This window comes from Herpailurus yagouaroundi, unplaced genomic scaffold, assembly GCF_014898765.1.
Source record: "Herpailurus yagouaroundi ecotype Mexico unplaced genomic scaffold, PumYag 190, whole genome shotgun sequence".
Taxonomy (NCBI): Eukaryota; Metazoa; Chordata; class Mammalia; order Carnivora; family Felidae; genus Herpailurus; species Herpailurus yagouaroundi.
The window spans coordinates 31,059,318-31,075,238 of NW_024412421.1; the positions used below are offsets into that span (position 1 = coordinate 31,059,318).

The 15,921-nt window shown below is 47.0% G+C and overlaps 1 protein-coding gene across 1 annotated transcript in view; it reads right to left on the reverse strand.

Annotated features, from left to right (window-relative positions):
- Positions 1-319: 319 nt before the first annotated feature.
- LOC121009972 (polycystin-1-like protein 2) overlaps positions 320-15,921 on the reverse strand; it is a 96,694-nt gene continuing 81,092 nt past the window's right edge. Inside the window, exons 37-43 of the mRNA XM_040443414.1 lie at positions 14,981-15,114; positions 12,786-12,913; positions 9,954-10,114; positions 4,935-5,145; positions 3,297-3,398; positions 2,387-2,518; positions 320-1,227 (exon numbers count right to left, since the gene is read on the reverse strand). Of these exons, the coding sequence (XP_040299348.1) occupies positions 1,036-1,227; positions 2,387-2,518; positions 3,297-3,398; positions 4,935-5,145; positions 9,954-10,114; positions 12,786-12,913; positions 14,981-15,114 (1,060 nt within the window). The 3' untranslated portion in view covers positions 320-1,035. The remainder of the gene's footprint in view (positions 1,228-2,386; positions 2,519-3,296; positions 3,399-4,934; positions 5,146-9,953; positions 10,115-12,785; positions 12,914-14,980; positions 15,115-15,921) is intronic.

The following is a 15,921-nucleotide window of genomic DNA, read 5'->3' on the forward strand; positions in this document are numbered from 1 at the left end:
TTTGATTCAGAAACATTTCTGGGGGAATGACACCTATTATGTTGAATTTTGTCCCCTAAAGAAATAATGTTGAAGGCCTAACCCCTACTAATCAAAATGTGATCAAATTTGGAAATAGGGGTGTTGCAGATGTCATTAGTTAAGATGGGGTAATAATGGAGTAGGATGGGCCCTTAATTCATTGGACCAGAGGGGTGCTTGAGTGGCTCAGCAGGTTAAGTGTCTGACTTTGGCTCGGGTCATGATTTCTCCGTACAAGAGTTCCAGCCCTGCATCGGGCTCTGTGCTGATAGCTAGGAGCCTGGAGCCTGCTTCAGATTCTGTGTCTCCTTCTCTCTGTCCCTCCTCCACTCACACTCTCTTTCTCTCTCAAAAATAAATGAACATTAACAAAAACTAAGTAGGACTAGAGATCTTATAAGAAGAAGAAAAGAAACACAGGGACAGACACACAGGGAGAAGGCCATGTGATAACATAGGCAGAAATTAGAATGATCCATCTACAAGCCAAGGAATACCAAAGGACACTAGAAGTTAGAAGAAAAGACTCTTCTCCAGAGTCTTTAGAGGGTGCCTGGCCCCATTGACACTTTGATTTGGGGCTTCTATCCTCTGGGATGGAGACCATAAATTTCTTTTGGTTTAAGCTACCCAGTTTATGCTACTGTGTTCCTCTCGAGAGGAAGAGAGAGAGAGAGAGGGAGAGCGATGGCCATTAACACCTCTTGGACACAATTTGAGAAACCCTGAAATACAATCATTCAGAAGCAATCCCCGACCAACCAAGAAGATGAAATAGTCCGTAGAGATCATTTTTTTCCCCAAACTCCAGACAGTATTTGTTTTATTTCTAGGAGGAAATACATTTGAACAGTCTATGACAATAGTGGCAATTGAATGTACTTAAGCGTATATTTTTCTTATTTTTTTTACTTGCCAGGCTTGGTGACTTTTCTGTGGACACAGAAAAACATTGGCCTGGAGAGACTGCAGAATCACTGGGAAGCATAGGCCCAAGGCTCTGGCCTTCCCCCTCTATCGATGTTCGTGTGTGGATGAAGAGCTTAGAGCTTGGGTGCAGCTGACACAGGTACAGGGAGGCCGGACCTCTGACAGCAACTCGGGCTGTTTCCTGCCACTTCCAGGGTCCTCTCTTTTACATTTAATGCCCAGGAAACCGAGTATTTTCGCCAGCAACAATTCGGCAATCTCACCTTCCTCCGACAGCTGTAGAGGGAAAAAGAACCATACGACATACATAGAACCATTCTCTTTGGGGGGTTTCTTCCTTCCTAAGGGGAAACCATGGTTTTATTGTTCAACTTGGTCTCTGCCAAAGTCACTGCACTGGGTAGAGTCAGTTTTCTGTTGGGATACCCCTTCTTCTGGGAATCCCAGGGGTGTGTGCTCCCACCGTTACCCTGATGTTTCTTCTTCCCCTGTGATGAGAATGACAGTATTCCCTCTACCACCCCCAATAGGGGCTGTTAGGAATGTATGTACAAAGACCCTCATGTGTTGCTGCTGGGAACGTGAATTGGTGCATCTGCTTTGGGAAATAGCTTGCCGTCTTCTCAAAATTTAAACTTGTTACCATATGACTTGTTGAAACAAATTTCTGGGCCCAAGATGGAGCTGCTCCAGCCTGGGGTGCCGTGTCAGCAGACTGAAGCTTAGAGAACTTTTGTGTCCCTGTAAATGCTTCCCTTTATCAGAATGCAGTGTATCAGGTTAGCCAACCTCCAAACACCAAGCCACCTCTGAGCCCTATACTTCTTTTCTTTTCCATCTCGCCACAAACAAGATTGACTGTGTGGCCCCAGTCAGTCAGATATATTTTCATTTTTCTCTTCCTTGTTCTTTATTCTTTTATCCTATAAAAGCTTCCTGCCTTCCACCCCATTTGTACTTCTCTGAATAGAGACTGTCCTCTTCATGGAGTGTTAAGGTTTGTATCACCTAACTTGTCTGCCTTAATAACTTTTTAAAAGGTTTCAGCCTTGGCTGTATACTAAAATCACCTGAGAAGATTTCAGAAATACACGTGCCTGGCTCATTCACCCAAGGATTCTGTGTATATTGGTCTCAATGCAGCAGCAGGCATCCCAAAAGCCCCCACGTGATTCTAATGTACACTCAGGGCTGAGCATCGCTGGGGTCATGAACCAAGTGCCACCTTGGGAATCAGGAGACCCGATTCTAGTCTGCCCTTCATTTGTTTGTATTCTTGAGGAAGGTATTTCCTCCTTCTGGACCTATTTCCCCTCCCATGAAATGAGGGCTTTGAGCTACAGAGGTCTCTCACGTCCCCCTAATGTCTAGTGCTGCTCAGTCACTTCCTACTTCAGGGTCAATGACTGTTGAAGAATAAGCCAAAGGGACTCACCTGATCATATTTTTGCTCCTCATTGAAGGCCACCAGGATGACAGAGATGAATAGATTCAGCACCACAAATGTCATGAAAATGATGCAGGACCCAATCAGGAAGGAGCCAAGCACTGGGCTGTAGTCCAGGACCTGTCAGGAAGAAAGCCAAGAGTCACCCCCAGAAGTCCTGTGTCCTGGTAGCCACTTCCCCATAGCCATCCTCAGAGGGAAAACTGGTTCTCAGACTAGGCAGAGCCTGGAACCAGGAAGGATCCCTTTTGTCTGGCAGCTGAGAGCACGGGCATCGCTCTCAAGAGCTGCCAAGAGACGGGGTACCCGGATGGCTCAGTTGGTTAAGCAGCTGACTTTGGCTCATGATCTCACAGTTCGTGAGTTTGAGCCCTGAACCTGGCTCTGCACTGACAGTGCAGAGTCTCGATTCTCTCCCTCTCCCTCTCCCTTTCTCTGCCCCTCCCCTGCTCTCTCTCTTTCTCTCTCTCTCTCTCTCTGTCTCTCTCTCTCTCTCAGTAAACAGAACAAAACAAAACAAGCTGCCAGGAAAAGAAAAAGATAGCACCCCCCTACTCCCTACTGCCACCATTTCCAAATATAAGGCACCATTTCTGGCTAGGGCTGGGAGCATTCCCTTCTAGAGACCTCCCAGCCCAGTCCTCTCCTAAGTACTCAGTGCATGGTGTGCTCCTGTAAGCAGGGGTTCCCAGGGCAAACTGTGGGCCCTAGTATGGGGCTGTCTGCCTAGAGGAAGGGGACTGTTTATTTGTCCAAAGTTGCCTTGTGCTTGCCAGGCCATGGACCCAAGGGGTGCATCCATTCAGGGAGAGACATTTGAGGAGGGTGCTTTTTCTCATTTTCATAAAGGCTTGGTGTAGATGGCCGTGTCCATGTTCCCCCGACCCCACCCCATTACCTCCTCGTAGTTAAAGATTCCTAGCTGGAGGCTGATCATTGTTTCTGCTGCATCGAAGAGGGTTTTGTAGGAACGGAGTTTCCAACCAAATATTAAGTTTGACTGTAATGGAAAGAGTCCTCACGAACAGGAAAAGAAACCAAGTGACCTCCCCACCCCCCACCCCCAAAGCCTGTTGTTTGACAGAGTCTCTGTTCTGGGTCAGCCTTATCCTTGGCCCCGCAAAACCGTACCTATGAGGGCTTGCAAGTGAGTGTGTGTGTACCTACCCAGTTCTGTAAGGAATGCGTATCCCCTTCTGGGGCTCAGCACCACCCACTAGGCCACTACTGTGTTCACTCAGATGGCTGCAGTTCACTCAGGTGACTCAGGGATGAAACTGGGCTCTCTGAGGCTCCAGCCTCTTTGCTTTGGGGGAGTTGGGTTGGATGACAACAGGCTTCTGCCTGGGCAGGGCGTCTCCTATACTTCCTCCTCACCACAGCACGCTTTCCTCCAAAGATTGCTGCTCTTATGTCAAGGGAGGCCCAGCACTCCCTTTGCTCTGAACTGATGACTTCTCATCTCCGGACACGGCCAGTGTCCCTGTAGCTCCTATACTGCAGATGGAGGACTGAATAAATCCATGTGAATTAAGGGGTCCAGTGAAGTACTTGTGATAAAACCAAACTCCCCCCATCTCCATCAGTGCTCCTTACCCCATTTCTAAGGGTGGGAGAGGGAGAGGCAGTAGTTAGGTAGTGGGGAGTCAGGGTGGAGGTGATAGGGACAGGAAAAGGGTGGCTAAGGAAAGGGGAGAGGGCTAGAGAGAGAGTGGTAACTAGGATAAGAGAGACCACTGTGTGGTGTGCAGCTCAGGGATGGTGGAAGGTAAGACTGGATGGGGCCAAGGCAAGAACTGGGAGAGGGGCTGGGGTGGAGAGTGGGTCAGGATTGGGTAAAGGGGCACGGAGGAGTGAAAGCTGTGGTATTATGGGGAACGTGGACTTGGAGGCGATGGGGGTTATATTTAGATGGAGAGCAAGATGTGGCAGAGGGTCTTTTTTCCCACATAATTGGTAATAAAAGAGTTGGCAGTATTTTTTTTTTTCATTCGCAAAAGAGACGTGACTGCCAAAATGTTCTCAGTGTCAAGGGGCTGAATGAAATGATTTTTGGCCCTGTTAAGTTCATGCCTCGTGTAGGGCACCAAGCAGTGACATAGCCTACCCATATGTAGGCTAATCTCTGCCCAGTTCATCTCCAGCACCCCCCTCCACCCCCCGAGCACAGAGCGAATGCTCTATCCGTGTCTGAGCATGTGGAGTGTCAGGAGAAGTAGCATTTCCAGGCAGGGTCCGGGTACAGAAAGGAATCCTTTATTGGAGGTAGTTGGCCCTCTTGGTCTTAGAGACTATACCTCCTTACTCTTATCCAGCCGATGTCTCCACCCTTGCCATTTGGGGTGGCCGGTTTATGAGCCCCCAGCTGCAAAGCCCTGGACTCAGAATATCCACCATCTCCCCCAGGTTCCAAAGTCTTAACGCTAACCCTCAGTGCATGTGCCCCTCCCCACCTCCCCCCAACGACCACCACCATTGAGAAGCCTTTGCTTCCAAGGAGACCAGCCCCGAAGGTTTTAGCAAAAGAACCACTCACTGCAATGGAGTAAGCCAGAAGCATGATAAGGATGACGATGATAAATCCTGAAATGTCCCCCCAAGCACGGCGCAGGGCAGATGTGATCATGTTCATTTTGGGGTTCAACCTGAGCAGATGCCAAAGCTTCACTGTGGACAGCAGTACCAGGAAGGCAATGATGTAGCCAAGGGCAGCATCAGCTGCTGCTGTCTCACTGAAACTGATCCCCCTGTAGGACCAAAAGGGAGGGTGAGTCTCAGAGACTGTGAGAAGCTCAGCCAGAGCTCTTCTGGGCTGTCACGATGCTGGATCCTCAGCCCAGGATGTAGGATTAGATTTATCATGATCTCAGAGCCCATCACTTCCCACAACAGATCTGGGAGATATAAGGCTAGTCCAGTTCCCCAGCTATGTAATGATGAGATGGGGATGACAGTGATGGAGATGAGAGTAGAGACGGTGATGGTGGTGGGGAGGATGGTTATGATAGGGATGACGACAATGATGGTGATGGAGGCGATGTGGTAGGGACGATGATGGTGGTGGTGAGGGTGACGGTGATCGTGGTCAGGATGATGGTTATGATAGGGATGACAACGACGATGATGATGGAGGTGATGTGGTAGCATGTTGGTGGTGGTGGTGAGGGTAATGGTGATGATGGTAGTGATGTGGTAGTGATGGGGGTCATGGGACCGTTACCTACCAGTTTTGGTTAATGGCTGCAGAGCTATGGAAGAATGGCAAAGGAAGCATCCTCCCAGGGTCAAGAAGATGGAACTGAGGGAGTTCTGTGACCCTCCCCTCCTGGTCTGGGGTTACTAGATGCCACTTCCTCCCTCACATTTGTCTGAGTGTATGTCCACATTACCCTTACATTTGAAGGAAGGATGGAAGTATCATTCAGTTTCTGTGCTGAGGGCCTGATGAACCTCAGCTGTGTTTGGCCTTCGAGACCACTGGCTGAGGCAAGTGTTTCTGTCTTTGTTTCATGGATGAGGACGAGGAAGAGTTGGCACCAGGTCACCCAGCTAGTGACATAGCGATACAACTCGTGGTGGAAGAAAAAGAGTTGGATCCAGGCCTGACTCCGAAGTCTGGTTCTTCCCACCATCCCACCCTGCCCTTAATTCCCGTCCGTGCCTTTGTGCTTTAAATTCAGTCTTAATATTGGTGTGTCGTTCAAATGGTGTAGGCCGTTATCCAGTGACATGGATGGAGCACAGGTTAAAGAACAAAATTATATGATCTCAGGTTTTAAATGCATTTAATATACATATATAACGCCTGAGTGAAAGCTGTCCTTTTCCCTAATCTCCTGCCTTCCAGAATCTTCCTTCCCTTTGAGCATATGGGGCCGCTGGTATGGATGGCAGCTTCCTCCTTTGGTTCCCGCAGCATCTTTTTCCTGTCTCTCTTAAAACACCTAACCCTCTTTTGCGCCATTTAATTGCTCATATGCGTGGAAAAGTAACTATGTAAGCCCTCTTTTGTGATGACAGCTCTAATGAAAGCATGGTTCTCAGCCTTGGCTGCAGGTTAGAATAACCAGGGAGACAATGAAAATACTAGAGCGGGCCTTGTCCCCAGCACTGACCTAGTAGGTCTGGGATGTGGCCTGGGCGTCAGGGTTTGATCATCTCCCTGGGCAATTCTGCTGAGGAGCCAGGCCTGGGAAGCACTGAGTTGAAAGGAGAATATGAAGCAAATCACTTGGTCTTAAAAAATACTTTAAAAATTCAGGATCTGGTTATAGAATGACTTATCTATTCCAACAAGCAAACAAAGCTTACAAGTTTCTGAAATTAACACAAAACTTTGGTTAATTGATTAACCAAATGCAACTGAGGGTTTCATGTAATTCCACGTTTTACTCTGGTTTTTGTCAAAAGTGGCAGATTTATATTTTCTGACACTCAGTGTGAAGAGAACTCTCTTACTATAAGATTGTTTTTTAACCCATCTGAGTAAAACCCTGTCTATGTGGATATTGAGAACCAAATATGTTTTAGGTCACGGTGAGGAATTATAAAGCGTGGTTAATGTAGGGGGACAGTGATGATTTACAAATCACACTGGCTGTTAATGGTCTTAATCATGTATAACCTAAAACTCACCACTGTTTCTTCCTAGAACTCAGGCTTTGTTCTCTAAGCAGGAGTTTTTCTGCAAAGGGTCAGATGGTATGTATTTGAGGTTCTGTGGGCCAGATAGTTTCTGTCCCAGTAACTCTGTTGACAGTTGTTATCAGGAAAGCAGCCATGGACAGTATGTAAGGAACAGGTGATGATGCAGTGTTCCATTAAAACTTAATTTACAAGGGGCGCCTGGGTGGCGCAGTCGGTTAAGCGTCCGACTTCAGCCAGGTCACGATCTCGCGGTCCGTGAGTTCGAGCCCCGCGTCGGGCTCTGGGCTGATGATGGCTCAGAGCCTGGAGCCTGTTTCCGATTCTGTGTCTCCCTCTCTCTCTGCCCCTCCCCCGTTCATGCTCTGTCTCTCTCTGTCCCAAAAATAAATAAATGTTGAAAAAAAAATAAAAAAAAAACAACAAACTTAATTTACAAAAACAGGTGGCGGGCTGGATTTGGACCCCAGGTCATCTTTTGCAGATCCCTTCAAGAGTTCAAACACCTTTAAGTTTTAGAAATGCCGTTCTGCATAAGATTTACAACCAGCTTAAGTAAAAAATAAAAGCACTCCTGATAATTTCTGAACTCAAAGAACTCAACTGATACGGAGACCTTTCTGTGGAAGGGTGCCTGGAGAGAGGGTGAAACTTTTGTCCTGACTTGGCTGGCGCCATGGGCGTGGTACAGGGAAGAGCTCAGTGAGGGCTTGTGAGTTGAATGAGACCATCTAGGGTGGAGGTTAGGAATGCAGAGTTCTTATAGGCCCTGCATTTCCGTTTCCAAATTCTGTGACCTTGCACAGACATCCTTTCTGAGCCTCAGTTTCCTTATCTGTAAAAAAGGGATGTTGATAGTATTATCTTTTAGAAGTTTTAGGAAGATTAAAGTAGATGGGATAATTTTTTTAAAGTGCTGTTTTTATAACAGTATATGGCATCCAACAATAAATAAATGTTAGCTATATCAATAAAATCACTGAGTCAAGAAACACAGTGGTTTGATGTAAGGATTGGGATCCTGGAGACTTACAAGCTAGGTTTCTTGTTGTTGTTGTTTCCTTTTTAATATATTTCCTTAAGACTTTACTTAAGCAATCTAAACATCCATCGTCTGGGGCTCAAACTCATGACCCTGAGATTAAGAGTTGCAAGCTCTACCAAATGAGCCAGCCAGGCACCCCTTCAAGATTTTAAAACAGGTATTTATTTAAAACTTTTTTAGGGGCGCCTGGGTGGCGCAGTCGGTTAAGCGTCCGACTTTAGCCAGGTCACGATCTCGCGGTTCGTGAGTTCGAGCCCCGCGTCAGGCTCTGGGCTGATGGCTCAGAGCCTGGAGCCTGTTTCCGATTCTGTGTCTCCCTCTCTCTCTGCCCCTCCCCCGTTCATGCTCTGTCTCTCTCTGTCCCAAAAATAAATAAAAAATGTTGAAAAAAAAAAAAAACTTTTTTAGAGAGAGCTAGCAGGGGAGGACCAGAGAGAATCTTAAGCAGGCTCAGCACTGGGCATGCATGGAGCCCCAAGATTTTATTTTTATGTAATCTCTGTACCCAAAATGAAGCTTGAATTTACAACCCCAAAGTCAAGAGTTGTGTGCTCTAGTGACTGAACCTCTCACACAAGGTAGGTTTAAATTACTTCTCTGCCACCTTTAAATGTAGGGCTTGAACTCACAACCCTGACTGAGATCAAGACCTGAACTGAGATCAGAGTCAGATGCTTAACTGATTGAGCCACCCAGCTGGCCCCAGGCATAGCTTTCCTGACCTCAGAAGTCATTTTAGGCCCTCTGCCATCTTGTGAAGGAATGTACGGACAAAACAGCCATTATCAGGCCAGGAGGTAATTTGATCCTATGAAGGACAATCAACAATGATAAAGTGAAGACTGACCTGGGGCACATTTCTTGAGTTATCTTTGCAGGATCTAAACCCCCTTGAGTACTCAGATACCAGACCAACTAAAGCCAGAGAATTGACAATGCTGACCTTTGCCAGTCCTAGTGACTTTGACTTGGACTCAGTTACACTAAGATGACTTCTGCCCCAACTCCACACTGTATTCTCCATTGCGTAGCCCCTTCAAGAATATGTATTCACCCTTCCCTTAAAACTTCCCCATTTTTGTTATTTGGAGAGACCACTTTGGGAAAGATCCTTGATGTTCTCCTTTATTGCAAGTAAAATGCTTCTTTTCCTATTCTTTGGTTTGGTCATGTCTTTTGGCTGGATGGTTCCCAAGAGGCGAACCTACTTTTGGGTAATAATAACATCTACCACCTTGGGTTCTTATGAGGATCTGGTGGGTTAGTACATCCTGCCTAATAGAGTGGACCCTTTGTAAATGATGTAGGTTGTAAATGATGTAGGACACTCTGTAGCAGATGTAGGTTGACTGGCGTTCTGCTACAGCTTTTGGGCAGGGACCTTACCACGGTGTCACAAGGTCTTTTGTTTTCGTAGGATTTGCAAAAGTAAGCTTTGTTCCATTTTGTCATAAAAGAGCCCTCTCCAACTGTGTATGCTTCAGGCCCTAAACCTGAATTTAAGTGGTAGCTTTAGTTACTTTTTAAAGAGTGACCCGTGATCCTCTGAGGATCAACAGGATTTCAAAAGCCTTCCTCTGGGGGCGCCTGGGTGGCTCAGTCTGTTGAGCATCCAACTTTGGCTCAGGTCAGTTCAACCCGTGTGGGGCTCTGTCCTGACGGCTGGGAGCCCGGAGCCCACTTTGGATTCTGTGTCTCCCTCTCTCTCTGCCCCTCCCCCACTCATGGTCTGTCTCTCTCTGTCTCTCAAAAATAAATAAATGTTAAAAAAATTTTTGTTCAAAAGCCTCCCTCTGACCCTGGGACCACAGAGCTGGAGGAAGCAGATCTAGTGTGGGAGTTGGGAGCTGAGGCAGAGCCACTTACTCCTTCCCATGGTTCCGGTAGTGCTGGATGTCACGTTCTGCCAGGACAGCCCTCTTCACAAACATCGCCAGGGCGCTCCAGCTGGCCAGGATGATGGTCAGCTCCAGAAGATTCCACTTGCTATGGAAATAGCGCCACCTCTGTTTCCTCATGACCTTGCCCTGAGAAAGGAGCTGGAGGTTGTACCAAATGCTGTGGCCAGAATTGTGGCTCCCCACCCCTTCAACCAAAGCTCTCCCAGCCACCCAAGATGACCCTCCAGCAGGGGTCTACTGTATCCTGGAGAGGCTCCTTAAAGCCCTGGCCCCACGTGCCTAGAGTGCCTGGGGCCTCTCCCCAGCACTGTGCACAGACCCCATCTGCCCCATCACCAACTCGGGCTGCGGGAATTTGGAAGGCACGGAAGAGTAAATACAGCAAAAATAAGAAAAACATTTAATTCTCTCTGATGCAAAAAATTGGGGAAGGAGAAAGACCCTCCCACCCTTTCACAGGGTATTTACTTCGGAAAACTTGTAATTGTGAATTCTTTCTCTGCCCCTTTGAGGTGCGTGTCAATCTTTTTAAAAGTTCAGCGAGCCTCAAGAATGTTTTTCTAAAGGACCTGGGAGCTTTCTGTCTGACATGTGATCATGAAGGAAGGTAGTGCCCTTCACTCCCAGTTTCCCCAGGAGGGTAGGAGCCAAATGGCAGGCACCTGGCCCCAAATTACAAAATTACCTCCTGTTGTGAATATATATGTTTATTTTTACTTTTTTGTTTAAATGTTTATTCATTTTTGAGAGAGTGTCAGCGAGGGAGGGCAGAGAGAAGGGGACAGAGGCTCTGAAGCCGGCTCTGTGCTAACAGCAGAGAGCTCGATATGGGGCTCCAACTCATGAACTGTGAGATCATGACCTGAGCCGGTCAGACACTCAGCGAACTGAGCCACCCGGGTGCCCCTATTTTTCTTTTGATAAAGATAGTTAGCAAACACGAGTGGCCACCCCAATTACCAGGTGAATTTAGAGTGGACTAGTGGGATAGATATGCCATAAATCCTCTTGAGGATTAATTAGTGTTTATCTTAAGAAGGAGTATGTAATGGGTCCTATCTGCCCAGCAATATGCAAGGGTGAGATTCCTATCTGTTTTTGGAATCTCTTAGTGGATTGCCTGGGATGTTCCTAACTTCTAGTTTAATGCTTATTCAATAAGAAAAGTTGTTTTCTTCGAGGAAAGTGGACAGTTATTGTTTAATAGGTACAGTTTCAATTTTGCAGGAGGAAAAAAGTTATGGAAGGATGGATGGATGGATGGTAGTGATGGTTTTTGCACAACAACGTGAATGTCCTTAATGCCACCGAGTTGTACATTTAAAAGTGGTTAAAGCGGTAAACTTTGTTATATATTATATATACGTGTTTTTATGTATATATAATACGTAAGATATAAAATATACACAATTAAAATAACATATACTATAACATAGAACATACACAATGGTATACATAATCTACCACAATTAGAATAAATGAATAGATTAGAAATAACAAATAATATAATAAAAATAAATAAATTAGAAATAAATAATTTTGTTAGTTTTTTTTTTTTTTCCCTTGACCTTTGTGCCTTTGTGGAGAGGTTTTCTAGATTGGCCAGAGACTTTATTTTTAATTCCGTTTCCTCATCAGGTGTTGCAAGTCAAAAGGAATTGTGCTGTGTAAGTTCTAGGCCTCCCCCACTGTCCCACTCCCCAACCCCCACTAAAGAGACTCTTCTATTGTCTGTTCTATTTCCCTCCTCCTACTCACTCTTAGGGAGGAAGGACTCCTGTTTGGCTAAGTACACCTCCATCATAAAGGGACGGAGAGAGATTTTAAAAATTGCTTAAGCAGTATTTTGAGAAAGATTTAAGGGTTTTGGAAAGAAGCGTTCTGAAGCAGCTGCAGGCAGAGGGTGAGGGCAGCCCAGAGGTAGGTAGGCAGATGGGCCTCCTTTGATGTTCTAGAAAAATGCAAAGACTTAGGTTGTTCTTTGGTAACTGTTCCCTGTTTGGTTTGAACTGGCGATGTTCAGAGACCCTGTGGGATCCAGGTTTATGAGCCTCATGGCGAGGCAGAGTGTCAAGTTCAGGGGTTAGACTCTCTGGGTTCAATTTTGGCCTTGGATAAATTACTTAATGTCTCTGGACTTCAGCTTCCTACTCTGTGAAATGGAGCCAATAGAACCTTTCTCTTGGTATTGTAGGAGAAAATCCATGCAGCATTCTTAGAGCAACGTGAATCACGTGGTAGGCACTCAAGGTATCATCCTTATTTTCAAGCGTTTGTCGTGGCTGTTGAGCAGGGGTTGGGGATGTCCTTTTAAGAGACCTGATTTGCATTTTTGGTGGGGGAAGGGGCAGGCCATATCCCAAGCTTCAAATGAGCTCCCCGCCTCCTCAAATCCCCATCATTATCAATGTCTGTACCTTCATTTTGCAACATGGTTGTAAAAGTGGCAAAGGGGACTGTTTCCTAATTCCCAGGGACCACAGGTGAACCAGACCACAGGGAGCACAGTCACCTGTCTCTGTCTCCCACCTATGACATTTTTGGAAGGTCTCAGTTCCTCTCCCTTCCCCATCCGGGAAGGACCAGCCTCTGAATCTTAGTTCCTGAGAGGTGCTGAAAGTTGGTCCTTGAGCTGGGTGGGTCCTCATGACTGCAGAAGGACCGGAAAGTTGCCATGGCAAACAGGCAGACAGAACCTTTCCCTCTCCCTTCTGCTGGCCTCATTCCAGGGAAGGTGTGTGAGATGGGACAGGCGCACTGCCACCTCCAGCCCAGGGAGCCCTAGTCTACCCCTCACCTGCACAATCATGTAGTAGAGAAGGAACAGGAGGTAGATGACCTCTGCTGCTACCACGAAGGGGTGCCAGCCGTCAGTGAAGGGGTACAGGCGCAGGCTTTGCAGGTTCGCATGTGCAAAGAAGGTTCCTGGGAAGCAAAACACGTTCTGTTCATTACTGGTCACCTGCCTGCTCAGAGCCACCGCTTCTGACTGGAAGTCATCTGTGCCATGATGCAATCTCAGGCCCTTCTTAGGACTGGCCAGGGCAGAAGAGAAGATAAAGGTCCTTCAGACCTAAAAACCCAAGGGACTGGACAGGGACACACGGGGGATGCCAACGACAATGCACTCGTCAGAAAGGATGCCGGGAGCTGCACGGGGAGAGCCGTCCCCTACCCTCTGCATCTGGTAGCCTCCATTTGTGTCCTCAGTCACCTCCAGCCAGAGCACAACTGCCCACTTAACATTAATCTGCTCCAGGCTGGCTCACTTTTTTTTTTTTTAACTTTTTAAGTTTATTTATTTTGAGAGAGACAGTGTGAGTGAGGGAGGGGCAGAGAGAGAGGGAGACCAAGAATCCCAAGCAAGCTCTGTGCTGTCAGCACAGAGCCTGACACGGGGCTCGAACCCACGAAACCGTGAGATGATGGCCTGAGCTGAAACCAAGAGCCAGATGCTTAACCGACTGAGCCACCCAGTTGCCCCAAGGCTGGCTCACTTAAAGCCAATTCACCTAAAAAGAGTTCACTGAAGACCGATTCATCTATTGACCAATATGCCTGAAATTCAACCTTCTTTTGAATCACCTTTCCTCCATTTGTGTATCTTTTCTTTTTGGCAGATATTGTAATGATATTTTAGTTATCTTTTAAGAAAAAAAACAATCTGACTAATAAGGCTACTGCCTCTGAAGACAAAGCCAACCCCAAGAATGGCAGAATGGAGAGACACAAACAACCTGAGTCCTTGCCGACATCGGTGGACTGCTTGAACCAACCAGACCTGACAACCACCCCTCACTTTTCATCTTTTAGAAACATATAATTTAATCAGGTGTGTTTGGGAACAAACTGTTTAATTGGTCCTAAGAGCTGCAAAGGTGGCAAAAAGAAATAGAGTATAAGTATACAAATAACCATCCCCCCATAAGGATGTGATAGAAGTGCTTCACGATGTTGTCAGTGGCCAGTGATCATAGAAGTTGAAGGCCATTTGCTTTTCACTTTACACAGTTCTGAAATTTAAAGAACTATAGACATGTATTAGTTTTATTAAAAATGTAATTTGATACTAAAAATCATTTAATTTTTAAAGGAGAGGTGGTTGACTTTTAGGAAAATTGATTTATTAGCTGAAGAGGCTTTAGGGCCGCATTTTCAGTAGATTTTGAAAGCGTTAAAAGAGGGAGGAGGGCAGGTAATGGGGGAAAAGATCAGAGCACAGTACATCTAGTTCAGGGAAATGTTTTTGAAGCTCTTGTGTCTCACGTGTATTTGTGTGTCTGTGTGTTGGAATATGATGTAAAATGTACTTCATGCTGTAGGTTGAGGTACAGAGTAGTAAAGTATTATTTTAGATGAACTTCTCTGTTCCCAGGTTGCACCCTCCCCAGCTCTTCCCTGCCAGCCCCTCAACCTGCCTCCCCCAGATTGGGAAGCTCAAGAATATGAGATGCTTGGGGCGCCTGGGTGGCGCAGTCGGTTAAGCGTCCGACTTCAGCCAGGTCACGATCTCGCGAGATCTCGCGTGATCTCGCGTGAGTTCGAGCCCCGCGTCAGGCTCTGGGCTGATGGCTCAGAGCCTGGAGCCTGTTTCCGATGCTGTGTCTCCCTCTCTCTCTGCCCCTCCCCCGTTCATGCTCTGTCTCTCTCTGTCCCAAAGATAAATAAACGTTGAAAAAAAAAAAAAGTAAAAAAATAAAAAAAAAAAAGAATATGAGATGCTTTCAAACCCCAACTGCATTCCCTTAGAGTGTCTTGGGAGACAGGCCAGAGAGAAGTGAGGGCAACTAGGAATAAGGCTGGTGCAGCCCTGGAGCCTGGCCTTTGGGTGCCCGGGGACAACCAAGACCCGCCCCGAATCTCCCAAACAACCATTTGCCCTGGAGCTCTGGCCCTGGGGCAGCGAGGCCCAGCCTGGTCAGGAGCCCTGGCCCAGAGGGAGGGGCGTCTGTCGTCCAGAACGCAAGTGGGGTCACAGGCGAGGCTGCCCACCCAGGGCGCCGGTCTCCAGGGTCAGAGTGATGATGCAGAACAGATTGACATTGGCGTTGTAGACCGTGAACTCCACAAAAACGGCTCTGGTCAGGCTGTCCAGCCAGGTGTTGTCAAACAGGTACTGGAGAATTCTGTAGGAAGAGGAGTATTTAGAGACATCTCCATCTGCAGTGGCTCCCTACCCGCTCTGCCCCGGGAGAAAGCCAGGGCTTCCTGTGGAAAATTTTCCCTCTGACTCAGCTCCGTGCCCTGGGCCACAGGGCCTTGGGACTGCTCCTGGGAGTGATCACAGTTTCCCCACCCATGGTGCAGTGTCTTGGCACCCATGGTCTCCTGGCTGTCAGAGCAAAGGTCCTCCAAGTGTGGTCCCCGTACTGCATCCGCCTCTTGTGGAAACTTGTTAGAAATGCAGATTGCCAGGCCCCACCCCAGATCTCCCAAAACAGAAACTCCGGGGGCAGAGACTGGGGATTTGTGCTTTAATGAGCCCTTCCTGGGATTGTGATGCCTTTTTTTTTTTTTTTTTTTAATTGTGATTCTTTTTAAAGTTCAAGGATCACCGAGTAAGAGGAAGTGCGTAGAAAATCAGGGGCTTAGGTAGTCAGCCGCCGCTGTTGAAATCTCTCTTGGGCTGGCAGTTCACATAAGACCAGTTTCTGGAGGTCTGCCCACTGCTGCTGCGGAAAGAGCGTGTACTACATGGACCTGGGTTCAAACCCTGACTGCCTTGCAGGCAAACTAATAACCTCTCCATGACTCAGTTTCCTCCTCTGCAATGGTGTTGACACCACCTTGTCAGGAACATTGTGAAGAGAAAGTGTGTGTGTGTGTGTGTGTGTGTGTGTGTGTGTGTGTGTGTGTGTGAGACAGCAATAATGATGGACTATTTTTAAACATTTTAAAACATGCCCTGTCTCCAGTGGGTCTGTATCCTGCTT